The sequence below is a fragment of the Paramormyrops kingsleyae genome, chromosome 6, assembly GCF_048594095.1.
Source record: "Paramormyrops kingsleyae isolate MSU_618 chromosome 6, PKINGS_0.4, whole genome shotgun sequence".
Taxonomy (NCBI): Eukaryota; Metazoa; Chordata; class Actinopteri; order Osteoglossiformes; family Mormyridae; genus Paramormyrops; species Paramormyrops kingsleyae.
Genome location: NC_132802.1, coordinates 20,945,073 through 20,963,231, shown reverse-complemented (window position 1 = coordinate 20,963,231; position 18,159 = coordinate 20,945,073). Strand labels below are relative to the sequence as shown.

The following is an 18,159-nucleotide window of genomic DNA, read 5'->3' as shown; positions in this document are numbered from 1 at the left end:
AAAATGTGAAGGGGTCTAGATCTTCACCCATACAATGAGCCTGCAATGTTTGGAAAAGATCAGACAAAGATCGCACAATAATTTTTGAGGTATCGCACTCATAGTATCAAATGTCATAGTATCTCGTAGTATCGAATGTCCAAGGATGTGCAGTGGCAGAAAGCTAGCGGCAGCTGCTAACATTTAGCACTTTTTTGTAATGCAGGAGAGGCACCATCTGACATAAAGAAAAACTTCGTATTTTGTACAGTTGCCAGCCTTTTTTGTAAATTTGTATGTTCGTGATCCCTATAGAAGGAGGCAAAGGCCGGAACAAATCCCTCTTTGAACCTCCTAATGCAGACAATAACACAGTAAGTAGGATAGCTGATGTGTTTGAGCTCAAGTTCATGTTTTATAAAAATGGAAGATATGCTCCCCAACAAGATATAAATTATACATGGGCCTGTGTAAAAACTGCATTCATAAATATTCATCCTTTCTGTTGAATTATATACAAGTTTTACAGAAAAATCCATGTATTTCAGAGCTCCCAATTATCAATCGCGGAGTTCATGGTGTTAGGAGAACTGCACACTGGACACATCTGCAAACACTTTGGCCAGCTGCTGTGTTCTCTACGTCTAGATCTACTTGGGGTTTAGATAAATACCCACTACTTTATTCCTGCGAATTACCAGGTGCAGTTGCTAACTTTCATTTTGATAAACAAGCTTTGTTTGTAGAGGGCATAATGGGCAATCTGATTTACCATATCCCTCCAGCATCTAACCAATTATCCTGGATGGGGTCATGAGGCCGTCCCTGGTAACATGGGTAACGCAGCAGAGATACAGCCTGAATGGGATGTCAGTACTTATGGACACACATTCAAACCCACAATGCTGAAAGCACAAAGCGATTGTGCAGCCCGGTGAACCACCATGTCCAGCGCATTGTAGCTGTTATACGTGCATAATTAAATTAAATTCACAGTGGGGTCTGCTCTCCCATCAGGTGCTTATGTCAAAAAAAGGACTTAAAAAGTTACACGCTTTTGATGTACATGTATTTTCCCCTCATCAGCACAGTCATGCCCACCTAGTGTCATCCAGAAAAGAAGATGCAGTCCTGCAAGAAGTCTAGTTTATTAAGCAAGACATGGGGGTTATACCCTCAGTGATACTGGCAACAAGCAAAACGTGGAATATGGTTCGTTTGTGTTGTGAGCCTAACTGAAGTCCACAAGAAACATTTTATTTTGAAAATGAAAGCATGGTGATAGCCTAGTACACTGATATCCGGGCATTCCCAGGAACATGAGAATCCTTTGACAGAAAGAAACTTGTACGGTGCAGTGCAGCATTTGAAATTTGTGCATAGCAAATGACAATACCTTATTAGGGAGCTGACACAGTGCTGCAGTGCTCAGCACTGTCACCTCACACTGCTGGGTCTGGGATCCAAATCTCTACCCTGACTCCCGTGGGTGGAGCTTACATGATCTTTCCATGTCTTCATGGAGGGTTTCCTTTGGGTTCTCGTGTCCACCCACAGTCCAAAACCATGCCAAGGTGTTTTGGAGTTACTAAATTGTGAATGGTATCTGTCCCCATAATGTCGTAAAAATCTGATATTTTGATTGTGGGGACCATTTTTTTGGGTGACCTGAAGTGTATGTTAACCCCAAACTTAAGTCAACATGCTTAAGTCCAAAAAGTGCGCAGCAACATGCTTTTTTGGCTTAAGTTAATGGGAAAATTTACCATGATTTTTAAGTATTTCATGATTTGTGTTATGTGGTAGCAATGAATAACGTGGAATAGCATCAAGAAAAATTTTAATGTAGGAATTATAACTGTAACATCGTAATAACTGCCAAACTAGTTCTGTTACATGAAAGGGACAGCATGGCTACCTACAGCATTTCTTTGTATTTACTGGAACAGGATATTCTTTTGACAGAATTCAAAATTACATAGTGAATGCAGCATAATTTAACCCTCTTTATTTTCTGCCTGACAGGAGTGTGGTCTCCATCCAGACCTCCTTTCAGGAAGAATGTGCCACCAACGTGAGTCACTACCATGGCTGACTGCGTTCAAAACGCAGCGTTGGCGTTGGGTTAACTGAAATGCTGAAATGGTATGGACATGCACCTGCTCTTTTAGCAATCAAGGAACATTATGTTAAAAATGCACTTCACCAACATGTATGGATAATGTCAAACACCAAAATGGGCCATACACTACTTCCTATACCAAAACGGGCATACAGAACATAAAGACAAGTCTCACTGACTATCCCAATAAAATCCTTCCTTTTGCCAAATTAAACCAAAATAAGTCTTTAATATCCATGAATGCATTAATGCATCTCCATTTCTGTCTCTTCAGGAAGAAATATCAGCCAACTATACAGAAAGGTGTCTCCTTATAAAATTATAATATTTGTATATGAATGCCTTTTAAAGACTGAAGCCATTGAATTATGGCCAGAGACCTTTTACGATTCAAGACCTTAAGCTAAACATGAGAATTCAGTGCTAGATTCTATGCACCTATGAGTACTCACCTATTCTACTCATGTCATTTATGCATTAATGTAATAATACTTATGAGCCAAAATTAATGGAAGAACTACATACTACAAAGGGCAGAATAAATGTGGTTTAATTACCATTTACATATTTACGGATCAGATAGTTATGAATTTGCCTTTTATTTTAAATTAATAACAATATATTTACAACTAGCATTCATGCACTTAAAAACTCTGGGTCTATTCTCCCATTAGTCACATGAACAGGGGTGCCATACTGGGAGGTGGGATTCCAAGGGCCCCTGTGTTGAACATAATATAATTAGTCTGGGTTGGGGGGCAAATATGATATACTTTCATGCGGCCCAACATCTCTAACGACATCCCTGTGCATAAGTCATAAAAGTGTATCAAAAAATCATTTGCGTTTCCGTTAAGCGTATTCTTCCCTCATCAACACCGTGCATAACTCGACAGAGAAGGCACGGCCAAGCAAGATGTCTACTTAAATGAATAGGGAGTTACACCCTCGCTGATTTTGGCAGCAAGCGAAACATGGAACAATGACACTTTAATTTGCATTGTGAAATCCGCAGAAACTATTTTATTCTGAAAATGAAAGCATGTTGTTAGTCTACTATGCTTATTTTTGGTGATTCCTATAAAGATGAGAATCCCTTGGCTGCTGGACGACGTGTTTTTATTCCTTTGCTTCGTTATATGATTATTAGATTAGTATCTGTTCAATATCTTCAAGTGCTCAGCAGTGGTACTGAGGAAGAATGGATCCTTCCTTCTCAGGAGGGGTGAATGCATTTAGTTGTGTTAAAAGGGGGGGGAGTGTGGAGGAAATCTGTGAAGGCCTAGAAATGAACACGGCTTGCATGCCTCACTGTTGTGGGCCTACAGGCCTTGAGCGCAGTGCCATAAATTGTCTTTGCCGGTAATGTCTTCTGGTATCTTGTAGCCGCGACCCTGAGACAGTGGGCCTCTTTCCTTCTCTGTTTTGACTGGCCTTCCTCCCTTTTCCGTGAGTCTGGAGGATCGCCTTGTTATTAGGCAAGGTGCTATGCCAGGCCTAGGTCTATGGGAAAGTTCTGTCTATGAGAAAGTTATTTCTCTAGCATCTTAGAGATGATGTAATCCACTCCGCTCAGATGGCCTCTGTCCCAAGCAAATTGTTTACCTTTGCCCACAAAGTTTACTGCCTTGACCCTGGTTGATGTGCATGTGGAGCCGGTTCGAACAGTTTGGGAAACTTACTTTGATACTTTACCTTGATTATTAGACTGATTGTGTAAGAAAATATTCTCTTCATATATGAATCAGGTTTCCAGCTGGAAATTCCTGCAACACCTGTTCCCAAGCTAGAGATGTAGCGTGCGATACTTTCTACTGATGCTGGGCAATGGCAGCATCCACGCTTCCAGTCTCTTTAGCGATCAGGAGAGGAAACATCTCACAGAGTGTTTAACAACTTATCGGTCGGAGGTTTTTTTTCTGTGTTTAACCAAATAAGAATGTATTCATCTAGTTACAACTTTTAATAACAAAGAAGAGCAGCTTATAAAAAAGTGCAAATAGACCCACAACAGTCAACCAGAGTTGAATTAACATAAACATATCCATATTATAAAAAGTATTGCAAAGCAATAGTCCTAAACAAAAACTTCTTTCCAGTCTTATTTCCAATATTGTTTTTAACGTAAACCAAATAAAAATACCTGAATCAATTAAATAAATCCGTATTTACCGCCTCTCCCTTCTCGTTCGGTCGAAACCCGAAATACTGCCAAACTGCAGAAGTTGTGTTCTTTTTCGAGACCAGTGGCCTGTACTACGAAGCGGGGTTACTGGCTTATTGGGGTAACTTGTTGGATTTAAGGTAGTCTGGGCAAAATGTAAGTGAGCGAATATGAAGTCCATTTAAACTGTGGTACCTTAAATCTGACAAGTTACCCCGATAAGCCAGTAACCCCGCTTCGTAGTACAGGCCACAGGTCACTTGGTGCGCGACTCGTCATCTTTCCCCTCCTCTCTATTTCTCCTCCACGCTGTCATGTGATGACAACCACGCATACGCATTTTTAGGCATTAAATAAATTGTATTTCATATTTAATCCGTGTCTCCTATATAAGTGCATTGTTTTTATGACGGTATAATGGTATTGAAACTGATACCGTTGCTATTTTTAGATCCCGCGGTATACCATATTACCGTATTACCGCCCAAGCCTAAGTACTGGGGTTATGACCGATTTTTTACAATCCACATTACATTACTCATATGGCTAATGCTTCACTGGTATACATGCAGAGAACATCTTTGCAATGTTTTAGAAGGCATGAAAATCCTTTAAATTTATTGATCTATCCAGAGGCAAGTGAATATGTCCCCATGGTATTTTAGCATTAAGCACAGTAGCTGAAAGCGTAGTCGGAGCTGTCACTTGTGGCATGTTGTTTTTGGCTCTCATTAGGGCCAGAAGAGGGTTGCAGATGTATTATGAAGGATCCACTGGGTATGAGAGGTGTGGGCGAGCAAGAAGCATACCTTAGGGGAAAGGGAAATCTGTGCCATTGAACTGCAGAGGAGCCAGTCATTTTATAAAAAGGTATAAATCTTCAAATGTATTAAGGCTTAACGGTTTATGGCCAGCCATGACATCTCTGGAATAAAAGATGCAGATCAGCTGACCCAGTTTTGCTTTGCAGGTAGCGATTATATCCTTGTTCTTTTTGCTCTCCTCCTAGCCGAGTGGAAGGCAGGTGGGAGGATCAAACGCGCTTAGAGTGCAGCCATGAAGTATACACCTTATCAAAATCACATCATGAAAAACAAAATTAATTATTTACACAAAAACAGTAGAGGGGAGGTTGAATGATTCATGGAAGCAATTTGGGTCCAAGCGAAAAGAGAAAAAAAAAAAAACAAGTCTATTGAAGTTGCTTCCAATAGCACAGTGTTTCAGAACTGGGCTTACAGTTAAATTTCTTGTGCGGAACCTTGACATGGAACTGAAGCTGCTGTCTTTCAGAAGGTGCAGAACATGCCATGCTTCAGAGCCTGCCCATATAAGTTGTATAAGTTGCTGTTGACAACAACATCGATTATGCCAAAAAAAGAACAAGCACTGCTGGGTTTTATATTTCATTGCCAAAGGTATGTTTCCTATGTTACATCTTAGAGAACAGAGGCCAGAGAGTGGCTGACTTTATAGTTGGAACATAACTGCTACTTTCTTCTTCTAGGTTGATATTAGCAGCACTCCTGGGCTGGTTCTAATTAAGCTGTGAAACAGGTTGATATCTACACATTTAGCTGCTTAAGGTTATATAAGGAGCTCACTGAATACCATATGTTCTGCTTTTTTGGTTTATCTTCACAGGAGATGACCTGCTGAACCAATGGTTTGGGTAGCTGAGATACATGGGTCAAAGGTTTAATAAACCCCAACTGAACATCTGCTTCATTAAAGATGGACTGCATGGACTTATTTCCCTTTTGAATGTTGGTAAGAACTAATTTATTCATAGAATACTGAATCTTTTGTTTGCTAAGGCCAAAGATCCAAGTATGTGTAAGATGGTTAAGTAGTTTTTAAAGTTCTTATGAGGCCATGATAAATTTTTTTGACTTCCTTTAGGGCAGTGAGTCAGTCTGTTAGAATTACAGATGAGCAGAACATCAAAGGTTCCTTTTAGGTGATTTTTTGGGGTTTCTTACAGTGTACTATTAATTAATGACAGAGATACTGGCAAGTTCATAACACAGAACTGCTATCAGTGATTTAAAGAGATCATTAAAAATGTCTGTCCTTTGATGTCTCAAACAATACCAGAGCTGGTGTGGTAAGTCTTACAATAATCCTACACTACATGAACAAAAGTATTGGGACACCTGGCCATTACACCTACAGGGACACTTACGACATCCTATTCCAAATCCATAGGCAGCAATATGGAGTTGGTACCTGCTTTACTACTATGACAGATGCCACTCTTTTGAGAAGGTTTTCCACAAGATTTTTGAAGAGCATTTGTGAGGCCAACCACTGATGTTGGACGTGAACGTCTGGCTCCATTCTAGTTCATCCCAAATGTATTCGATGGGGTTGAGGTCAGGGTTCTGTACGGACCAATCAAGTTCTTCCACAACAAAGTCACCAAACCATGTCTTTATGGACCTTTTTTGTGTACTGTGGCACAGTCATGCTGGAACAGAAAAGGGCCACAAAGTTGGAAACATAGTGTTGTCCAATATATCTTGGTATGCTCAAGCATTAAGAGTTCCTTTTGCTGGAACTAATGGCCCTAGCCCAACCCCTGAGAAACAACCCCATAACATTATCCCTCCTCCACCGAACTTTACAGTTGGCACAATGCAGTCAGACAGATAACGTTCTCCTGGCACCCATCAAACCAGGCTGGTCCATCAGACTGCCAGACAGAGAAACGTGATTCGTCACTCCACAGAACATGTTTCCACTGCTCCAGAGTCCAGTGGCGATGTACTTTACACCACTCTGTGGTGATGTGAGGCTTACATGCAGCTGCTCGGCCATGGAAGCCCATTCCATGAAGCTCCCAGCGCATAATATTTGTGCTGGAGTTAATGCCAGAGGAAGTTTGGAACTCTGCAGTCAACATGGTGTTGGCGACTTTTATGCAGTATACGCCTCAGCAATTGACGACCCCCCTCTGTTACTTTATGCGGTCTCCCACTTCGTGACTGAATTTCTGTTGTTCCTAAATGCTTCCACTTTGCAATAATACTGCTTAAGGTTGACCAGGAAATATGTAACGTAAGAAATTTCACGAACTAGCTAATTGCAAAGGTGTCATCCTAGGACAGCACCACCCTTAAATTCACTGAGCTCTTCAGAATGACCCATTCATTTACAAATGTTTGTAAGCCTGACTAAATGGCTAGGTGCTTGATTTTATACACTTGTGGCAATGGGTCTGAATGAAACACCTGAATTCAATGATTAAGAGGTGTGTCTAATACTTTTGTCCGTATAGTGTATGCAGTTTTCAGTGGCCACTTTATTAGGTAGACCAAGCTAGTACTGGTTAGGAACGACTTTTGCCTCCAGATCTGCCTTAATCACTGCATTTGGCATAGATAAGTTGAGCCTTCAGAGATTCCTTTTTGCACACCAGTGTCATTTTTGAACTTTTGGTTTTGCACCTCTGGCCTGTCTATTAGCTTTAATAAGTCAAGTCCTTCCCCTCTGTCCTCCCTGATTAACATGGTGTTTTCACCACACAGCTCCCACTGACTGAAAGTGTTTATCTATCACACCATTCTCTGTAAACTCCAGGCACTGTAACCTATGAGAAGTTGTCCAGGAGGGTGGCTGCTTCTGAGATACTTAGATACTTATGTTATTCATATTTATGAATAACAATCACAACCAGCCACACCGTAACTGGACCTCTGGACCATATGTGTCCCTTATGTATTCAGCTACAGCCATATGAACTGCTGTTTGGAGGAGCAGGTGTTTACATGAGCAGGTGTTTGCAATAACAAGCATTACCTATGGACAATGACTGTTAATGCGGCTGCTTGGTTCCTGTTACACACGTATAATCTAAACCATGTGCAATATCTCACAATCTCATATTTCCTACAGTCTTCTTTATCTTAGGATGATGAAAGGTACTTGGCTCTTTTCTCCATTTGACGTTAGCCCCCGTCTCATAATGAAATCGCATCTCATAGCCTGATCCTTCTTTGGCCTCTTCTGTTTTAGCATAAGTTTTTATAGATTTTTCAATTTTTATTTAGACATACAAAAGGACATTTATCCTCTTAGCAGAAGCTGCCGATGGATTAACGGTTCAAATTCCTATGTATACATCTTCTAAATCCCTGTGCATAATTTTCTTATCTCTGCCAGTGGAAGGATCTAGCTTTGTGTAGCTCCAGTCCTGTAATACACCCGAGCTTCTCGGGTTCACACAAATCCGGGGCTCTCGTGCCATGTGTTTGTGGGAGCAGCGTGTCCTGCGGGCTCCTGCGTTGGGGGGTTTCCAGGTAAACCTTGGCCTAACAGTACACCTGCTGGACTCTCTGCAGGTTGTGGTGATGAGTAAGTAGCAGTTACTGCTATCTGTGTAATGCTTCCGGCTCACCACGGAGTTCTCAGCTATACTGTGCATTTCTGGGCCTACCTCATCCTCCCTTTGCCCTTTTGGTTCTCATTCCAGCACACAGCGGGGATCCATGGATTGCTGTTCTTCGTTAATCTACTTCCCTAGGGCTCCCTCCTGGCTGGTCAACCTCTTGCCCTTGCCTTTGTAGCCAGGAGACACAACTCACATCAACAAAACTGCACTCCAGACCCCCCTATTCCTTAGCCAGCTGTAACTTCAACAGCAGGGGCTATCAGAAAAGCAGACATACACACAGCACTGTCAAATGGGCCTCAAAAGAGACTGAAAGGAAGAATCTGGTCACCAGAGTGGGTACTTGTGCTATGTGATGTAGGGACTTTGTGGTAACAGGAGAGGAGGAGTGATAGTTCCCAGTAGTGCAGTGAATTTTAGTGCCAAAACCATCAAAAGATAACAGTCTGCATTAACAAGAGACTTGGAAAACCTCATCAGGAGAATTGTAATTGTAATTGTACCATCAATGGTAGTATTCGGTGTTTTTTCTGATAGTGTATAGTGCCACATCCCTGCTGGATTTCAGTCACAACATTCATTAGAGCTATATTATTCTGCTTTTACAGTGATAATATCAGGCATTCTAGAGGTTGGTGAACCTACATTGTACTGAAATGCTGAAAATACATAGAAACAAACACTGGGACAGGGTTTTCTCTATTCCAATTCCTTCTGAGACTCAGTGTGTCAGACTGGAGTGTAAATGCAGTCATGTGGGCAGAGGCTATATGGGAGAGCTGTTTTCAGTGCTCAGGAAGCGGATACCTCTAATGCACTGAGTGGGCGGGCACTTTTCCCTGTGCTTCTTTACCCTGAATCTGCAGCAGCTCTTATGTTGCACAAATAGACCTAGTGCATCACACAACATTGTAACAGATTCCCAGGTCAAAATTTATGTCTGCCTTTTTTTAGGAGGGTGGTGGGCATATATGCCACTGACACATGTGCTAAGTGTATGCATGTGGGGGTTTATAGGTGTGAGTGAGTTATCATTTTAGTCAACTGTTTTATTCAGAGTAACTCAAGGTTTCTGCTATTGATACTTTTGAATGTTTTCCCAGATAAAATGTGATCTGGCAACAAGGTCCAGCCTGGAATTCGAATTCCTTTGGGATACTGGTCTCTGTTTCTAATTGCTATGCTATTTTTGTCATGATCTGCCTCCGTTTTCCCATCCTTTTCCTAATTGGCCAGCAGATGCCACTGCTAGCGATCCTGTATCCTCCTCTCGTTTCCATTTCCCACAGCTGTTTTCCATTACCTGTGATTAGTCAGTGGATATGGTTAGTGATGGCCAAATGAAGCTTCGTGAACCATTAGCTGTATTTTTTGACCCCACTAGATGGTGCTCTTGGTTTACTTTGGGACATACTTTGAGCCCTTTTTTCAACAGAGAGCACCATTCAGTGGTGTCAGAAGCATAAAGAGAATTTCTCCACAGGGACCGATGAAGTATCAAGCCTGAGTAATTTTTATGAAGGGACATTCATCAAATTGTGCTACCACTTGCATTATAAACTCCCCATCATTCCCATTCCAGTTTGAGCATATTTGCATGTGGTGAAGCATCTGACCTGGCATCAGACTACCTGGTTTCCTTATGTAGCCTGCAGGCCATGCAGGTGTCTGTAGAATGCAAAAAGGACTCTTATTTAAACAGCTGGAAGTCAGTATCTCCAGCCCTCTCTCTTTGCGCTATGAACTGCTAAATTCAGACATACTTCAAAGGCATCCCTGCAGTACTCACCCTTCAGTAGAAAGATCAAACCAAGTCGTCCTAGTGCACATGATGTCGGTGACTAAACAGAATTTTTTTGTAGACTTTTTGGATTTTTCCATAATGAAGAAAACCGACAGGAGCCAAATGAATAAAACAGTATGGAACATAACTGCACTTTCACTTTTGTGGGGCTGAACACTTTCTCATTAGAGCAATAGCTCAGAAAGTATTTCACAGATTGTTTTCAATCTGTGTAGATGTATTGTTTGTGTGAACTAGAACGGGTCACATTTTTTGATAAACTGCACCAAAATTGAAGCAGCGCCACTTGGTGGCAACAAAGGGAAGGGTGACAGCAGACAGCGTTTGACACCGTGAATCTGATAAGTTGAAAAGTATTTGATGGATATTACTACTGCTTCACAGAAATATTATATGGATGAATATCTTCACCTGATTTCATTTTGAGACAAATCACACTAAAATTTAAGCATCAGTACTAGGTGGCAGCAAGGAAGGGAAAGGATGACTGTAGAAGACATTTCATTTTGTGAGAACAGTAATTCTGAAAGTATTTAATGGATCTTTTTCAGATTTCCCAGGAACTTTGTATAGATTACGATCTGAGACTTATTTCATTTTGAGACAAATCGCACCAATATTGAAGTACTGACCTTTAGTGGTGATACATGAATGGACAGAGTCACACAAAATTGGGCTTTTAATAAAGATTTTGCACAGACTGTGGGGGGAGGGTAGTGAACCTGGAGAAAACCCCACATGGAGAACATGCACATTCCATGCACATGAAGCCATGGTGGAACCTCCAACCCCAGAGGCAACACTGCTAACCACCGTATCACCATGCCACCCCCATATCATTGTTCTCAAATTTTTTTAATTAGTTTGAAGACAGGGCCCTCATCATGTCTGCCAAGTGAGCAATTACCTAATTTGTGTACATCTGGCATAAGGAGTTTTTGTAATATAGCGATAGCTATACAGCTAGCTAGCCAATCTTATAATAATAATTTATGTTGTATTTTATTAATCCCCATTATCTAATTTTACATACAGTTGCACCATCCAGACATTACACCATGATATACAGCAGTTTAAATGTTGCTGATAAAATTTTCTGACTGGGGGATCCTAGGTCAGTTGTTGAACGGACTTCTTAGTTCCAACACATTTAAGCAACAAGAAAACAGGGCCTTTAAATGGGACATGTTTAAGGCATAAACCTGCTCATAGCATTGTATTTCTGGAAAACAATACACCAATTATATCATCAAAACATTACACCAATAGTAACATTAAAACCACTGATAGGGGAAGTGAATAACATTGATTGTCTTGTTACAATGGCACCTGTCAAACACGTGCCATCATATATTAGACAAATGAACAGTCAGTTCTTGAAGCGGATTTGTTGGAAACAGGAAAAATGGGCGAGCATAAAGATCTGAGCAATTTTGACAAGGGCCAAATTGTGATGGTTAGATGACTGGGTCAGAACATCCCCCAAAACAGCAGGTCTTGTGGAGTGTTCTCAGTATGCAGTGGTCAGTACCTACCAAAAGTGGTCCAAGGAAGGCCAACCAGTAAACTGGCAACGAGGTCATGGGAGCCCAAGGCCATTGATGCGTGAGGGGAGCAAATGCTAGACCATCTGGTCCAATCCCACAGGAGAGCTACCGTAACACAAATTGCTGAGAATGTTAATGCTGGCTATGATAGAAAGGTGTCAGAATACAGAGTGCATTACAGCTTGCTGGGTGTGGGGCTGTGTAGCTGCAGACCGGTCAGAGTGTCCATGCAGACCCCGTTCTATTGCCGAAAGTGCCTACAATGAGCATCAGAACTGGACCTTCGGCAGAAGCTGGCCTGGTCTGATGAGTCACCTTTTCTGTCACATGGACTGTCAGGTGCATGTGTGTTGTTTAACTGGAGAAGATATTGCCCCACGATGCATTGTAGGAAGACGGCCAACTGGCAGAAGCAGTTTGATGCTCTGGGCAATGTTCTGTTGGGAAACCCTGGGTCCTGGCGCTCATTTGGATGCTACTTTGACATGTACAACTTCCCTAAACATTGCTGCAGACCAAGTACAGCCCTTCGTGGCAATAATATTCCCCAGTGGGGGTGGCCTCTTTCAGCAGGATAATGTGCCCTGCCACACTGCAAAAATTATTCAGGAACTGTTCAAGAAATGTTAATTTTGGGTTCACAGAACAGTCCAATTTCAGCACAGCAGGGAAAACAGAATTTGTTTTGAGATGATTTATTATTAAAACTGCAAACACAAACACTATTAGGGGCGTTTGTAAACCAAAGGCAATGTGTCTGTCAATGTGTCTGTAAACAAAACCTAAGATACACTCATTTGAAAAAAGAAATATGTAAAGTAAATTCAAAATTGGGTGGCGCAGTGGCACAGTGGTTGACACTGTTGTCTCACAGCTCTGGCACCAGGGTGCAAGTCTTCACCGTGGCTACACGTGGGTGCAGTTCGCATGTTCTCCCTGTATCACCTTGGGGTTTCCTCTGGTGTCTCCCCATTGGAGTTCCCAAATTGGAGTTCCCAAATAGGTAACTAGGTGTGCTTGTGAGTGCGCCTTGCTATGGGTTGGTGCCCCATCCTAGGTCGTTCCCTACCTTGTGCCCATACCTTCTAGCATAGGCCCCGGACCCCATGTGCTACTAAACAAGAGAAGCAGGTACAGAAAATTGATAGAAATTAAAAAATGTAATAATCATGATGTTCTCTGCCATCAAGTATGGTTGCTGTAATGATAAACACCCCGATAGCTGTAGTTATTTTTAGTCCCATCTGAATATCCTGGAATAAAGGCCATGAATGCCGCAGGGAGACAAACTCGCAGAGGTGTTTCTGCTTTACTCTGGTCATGCATGCACTTGCATGATGTCGTCTCACGTAAGGCCTCGTCCACACGGACGTTCAAAATGAACGTCGTCTGAATGCCATATGTGTTTTTCCTGCGTTTTGTAGCTGCGTTCGATTGGCGTTTCACTGGCGTTCGCTTGACGCTGTTTAACACCAGCCTGACGCCCAATCTGTAGTCTCGTGTATTTACCTGTGGGGTCAGTAATTACTCTTAAGGTTTCTAATGTATATTTCGAGATTTAAACAAGATGACGAAATCACATATTAAAGTTTTAGTTTTACATTTAAAAATTACTTTCAAACATGCATAATTTACGTCTTTCATTTTCAGTTTTTTTGTGATTTTTTTCGGGTTCGGTGTTTCAGCCGCCGTTTTCTGAGTATGTCGCACGGGTAATAAGTAGCCAAAGTTATACTGTACTCTCGAATCCATCCGTAATTGTTGAGGTATTGGAGAGAAGCGGGGTTTATATATTAATTGCTTAAATTTGGGGGGGATCAGCTGCAGTGTGTAAACTAATTTTTAAGCTAGAGGTCCAAGATGCATTTATGTAAATTTAATTTACATCCACACATCCATCAATCTCGATCCCCACTGCTTATCCTGATCGGGGTTGCAAGGCTTTATGATAATTACGGCCGTAATTGCTGTAACACTATAATTATTTATAACGCATGATTTTATGCTGAAATATTTCTACAGCTTTTGTAATTTCGTATTAACTGCAGTTGAACCCTATGAGTAAAGACAGTTGAAAAGAGAAAGCAGATATGGCGCATCAGTTAAATGAGTTTTTCCTTATAGATGTCCAAATTTCCAGTTGCCTACTGAGCTTTTTAAATTGGTATTTTAAGCGAAAATACCAATTTAAATATCAGTTACTCATGATATCGGTATTGTACCAGCAGCTGATTAACTCACTGCTGGTACAATACCGATATTACGAGTATCACATTTTCCGTAAAATGTGGTTTCTCGCAGTTGCCGTACAGAATCGTGGGACATATTCGGTCCTCCAGAACGCCAACCGAACGCCATGTAAATGCAATAGCGTCATTTTCCTCGCGTTCGTCGGGATTTTGACGCCAAGAAAACGTTGCATGGAGCGTTTATTTGAAAGCGTAGCCGGCCGAACGCCGGTGCTGAACGCCCGTGTGGTCGCTTTGATTTGCTCCAATGAGCAGAAAAACGGTCGGCGTTCATTCTGCGCTCACCTGGCGCCACAAACGCCAGAAAAACGCCTGGTACAGACGTCCGTGTGAACGAGGCCTAAGTTAGCACGTTGGATATGTTTCCAGCAACATATCAGAGTTCTGATTAACAGAGCTGACATACAGTCTTGGTCTTATCATGGAATCTCTCTCTCTGCTGGTGTAATTTATAGGGAATGGAAAATGTACCCAAACCACCGATTTTGACTGACTGTAACCAGCATTAGCTGTAACCAACTCACAGCCACAATTAGCATAATGTTTTCCATGCTGAACATCTACCCCCTGCCAATAACTGTATTCATTAGTTTCATTGAGGGTACCGAACTGAAAATGATGAACCGAATCATACATGATGAGTATGTGCACCATAACAGTCTTATTGCATAGTTTTCTGTGCACTTTAGCTATATTATGTGAATGTTTAATAAACAGTTTGTTAAAAAAGATGGGATGGAGTGGATGTGTGTTACATTTGTGTTTGACAAATCATTTATTCCCTATTTGGAAATAGTTATCTGTTTAGTCTACAATACGCGGTTTTTGAATTCATAGCCTAGAATTGAACTTGTGTTTCCCGGACTCGAAGTTGAACTCAGATATGCAGTAATGAACTCAGTCAGTTTAGAAATCAAAATGAGTCTTGGTGCTCAGTATGCCTGACTTTTTGACACAGAGCATCAAGGCTGTGTTCAAAATCACTAGTCACAATCGTAAGGTTGAGCTTGACATCAGATGCTCACTAAAGCTCCTCATCACTGTGGAACCAAGGACCTGAACTGGCAGAGAGAATTTAATGCTAGACAGATTATACCGTGGTCTGAATCTGACCCTTGAGCTGTTTATATAGATCACATTTAAAGCTCCACCATTGATTTAGTAATGATAGTAGATGAACATATGTTTGCAGATTAATAATAATGGAGTAACGTCGGCCAGCTGCATCTTGATGAGCTTAGATTGATGTACTGACAAATGATTCTCTCTTCTGCACTGCTGACAGGTTCTTTAAAGAATGAAGTTTTAATTCCATCTGGACTTGAAACATCGTGAATCTTAATGGAAAATCGAAACTATAAGAATGAAAGAAAGACTTGACAGTGCTCAGATATTTTTCTCTAATGTGAATATGTCCTCCAGCACATCTCCCTTGATGGATAATTCATTCTGTTTCCAAGCTCCACAGATTCACCCAATTTTTTAGCTTTTGGAATCGTCCACACAGCTGCATTAGACTGATGCAAGCAGCTATAATACATTTAATGACTTTTTCCAAAGCAGTAGCGGCCCAATTGCTCCAGCGCAGTGTTTCCCAATCTGCTCCAATCCGGTCCTCGGGGACCCGCAGACATCACTGAGGCACACAGAGAACCACCCTAGAACTGAATGGATCGAGCTAAAGGTTGAACACGGCCATCAATAATAATTACTAACCAAATGAGTTCAGCTCTCTCTGAAAAACTTTCTGGATGTAAGGATATACATTTGTTGAAAGCTGAAAGTCTCTAGGTCTGCCCAGCTAACAGTGAACATTCCCATAACTTTAGCCAGAGTTACCTGTAGGTCTTCTCAAAGTTGGCAGAGAATGTTCCTACTGTAACATAGACAGAACGTTATTTCCACATTTTCAATTTTATCAAAGGTTCTGTCAATGTCAGCACAATAAGATTACCTGAACATCCTTTTAATACAATTCATGTTGAAAAATATTTTTATAATAAATGTTATTTTATATGTTATATAAGTGCTATATGTGCATACTGTGAACACACCACCTGGTCTTTAATCCATTACCTTTAAGATGCAAAGCAACAGTGTCCCCCGCTGCCCTACCATGCCCTGTTTGGTTCTATGTTATTATTCTTAGTTGTAATAATAGTTGTGGTAGAGGAATAATGTTCTGAGAACATCAGGAAAACTGGACACTTTGAACGTTTCCATATCTTAATTTGTAACGTTTATTAAATGTTCCTATAATGATAAATTGCTTTGTTCACGTGATGTTTCGAAGCACTTCGCTTCTTTTTACCTGCAGATTTGCCTTGATGTTATACGTACAACCAGCTGAGAATTAGTTATTATAAAGTAGCGCGATACACAGAGGCATGCTGGGACTGGCAGCTGTCCTGCCAGCAGGCAGGCAGCTTGGGAAAATCGTGTGGGGCTAGATGTCTAACACAGCAGTCTGCTCATAGTTCCACATAGGGACTCCACTGGTTAGTGCTGCTTTCCTCCAGTGAGCAGAGGGCTTTCAAGCTCACATCAAAACTGCTCGAATCCCTAAAGCCAATTGGCCAGAACAGTAGAGCCATCTGTGAGGATACCTGCTGACAGTTAGGACTGGTAGTGCTGCTGGCCACTGGGTTGGAAGCAAAAGTAATTATCCCTTTGCACTTGCCAGAATGGCAGATCATATCAAAAACACATTTAGGGTTCTGTTTTCTGGACCCTCTTTAGCATTCCTTATAATAATCACTTATAATTACAGTAGACCCCCCCCCCCCCCCCCGTATCCATGGGTGATACATTCCAAGACCTATTGTGGATGGCCAAAGCTGCAGATAATGGCAAACCATCTGTGGACTCCATACATCACGTGATTTTCATGTACATACATATCATAAAGGTTAACTGATCAAATTATGCACAGTAAGACAATACCAACATTAAACAGAGTAATAACAAAGTACATTGTTCATTATCATACAGTTCTGTACTCTCGCTATCTCTCAGATGGAAGGGATTCTTCCGTTTCAGCCTAATTCTCCAGATACGGTATGGCAATGAAAATAAAATGTCATGTATCAAGGGATGACAGAGCAATGAAAATCATGCTTATACACCCCTCAAAGCACAGAGGGACAATGGAAAAAACACAGGCTACTGTTACAAGTTTTACAAATAAAAATATAGTATCATGTACTTATACATAACCTGTAATGGAGGCCTGGCGGATTTCGGACTCACTGGGCCCATGGTTTGAGACTTAAGGGTAGAGAGGCAGAAGTGGTACCACTGTGTGGTGGCATGTGGCTCAGTGAGCTAAGCATCTGTGCTTGTGATTGGAAGGTTGCTGGTTTGAGCCCAACTTTGACAGAATTGTTAAGTTCATGGGCCCTTGAGCAAAGGCCCTTAACCCCCAGCTCCATGGTGGCTGCCCTTCACTGCCAATCTTTTTCACTCTTACCTACATGTATGTCATTTGACCACAAGTGTTATCCTGAAAAGAAAAAGTCAACCTTTCCTGTTTCCCTTTGCACACGATATCAATCCATGCTAAACACTTTGCTTTAGAACTTAGAGAACGGTAACGACATCAATAGGAGTTACTTTACTTTTCTGATGGTTCTATTTCTTATCCAGCATGTTGACCGAATTCTCAAAGGAAGGATATAATTGACCATTTGCAAGAGACTTAAACTAGGCTGATAAAGGCAGATTCAATTAACCTTCTATGTGACACCTTGATTTCAATCAATGTGGATTGAAATGATGTTGTGGATGGTTGACAGTCACCTTATCTATCAAAGATAATTAGCAGTTGTTGTTACGTTATCTTGATCCAAATATGGTGACATTCAAGTGGAATAACTATAGTGAGGGATACAGTAGTGCCTAA

General features: G+C 41.3%; 1 protein-coding gene across 10 annotated transcripts in view; it reads left to right on the top strand.

Annotated features, from left to right (window-relative positions):
• LOC111855149 (disks large-associated protein 4-like) overlaps window positions 1-18,159 on the top strand; it is a 195,628-nt gene that overhangs the window by 128,460 nt on the left and 49,009 nt on the right. For 3 of the 10 annotated variants that reach the window (XM_023833865.2, XM_023833868.2, XM_023833870.2), the window contains 5 exons: window positions 2,005-2,053; window positions 5,001-5,135; window positions 5,275-5,683; window positions 5,773-5,822; window positions 5,910-6,035. In XM_023833865.2, coding sequence (XP_023689633.2) covers window positions 6,030-6,035 — 6 coding nt within the window. In that variant the 5' untranslated portion in view covers window positions 2,005-2,053; window positions 5,001-5,135; window positions 5,275-5,683; window positions 5,773-5,822; window positions 5,910-6,029. Of the gene's footprint in view, window positions 1-2,004; window positions 2,125-5,000; window positions 5,136-5,274; window positions 5,684-5,772; window positions 5,823-5,909; window positions 6,036-18,159 lie in introns of those variants that run through there. The other 7 variants (XM_023833873.2, XM_023833874.2, XM_023833866.2 and 4 more) reach the window with 6 other exon arrangements.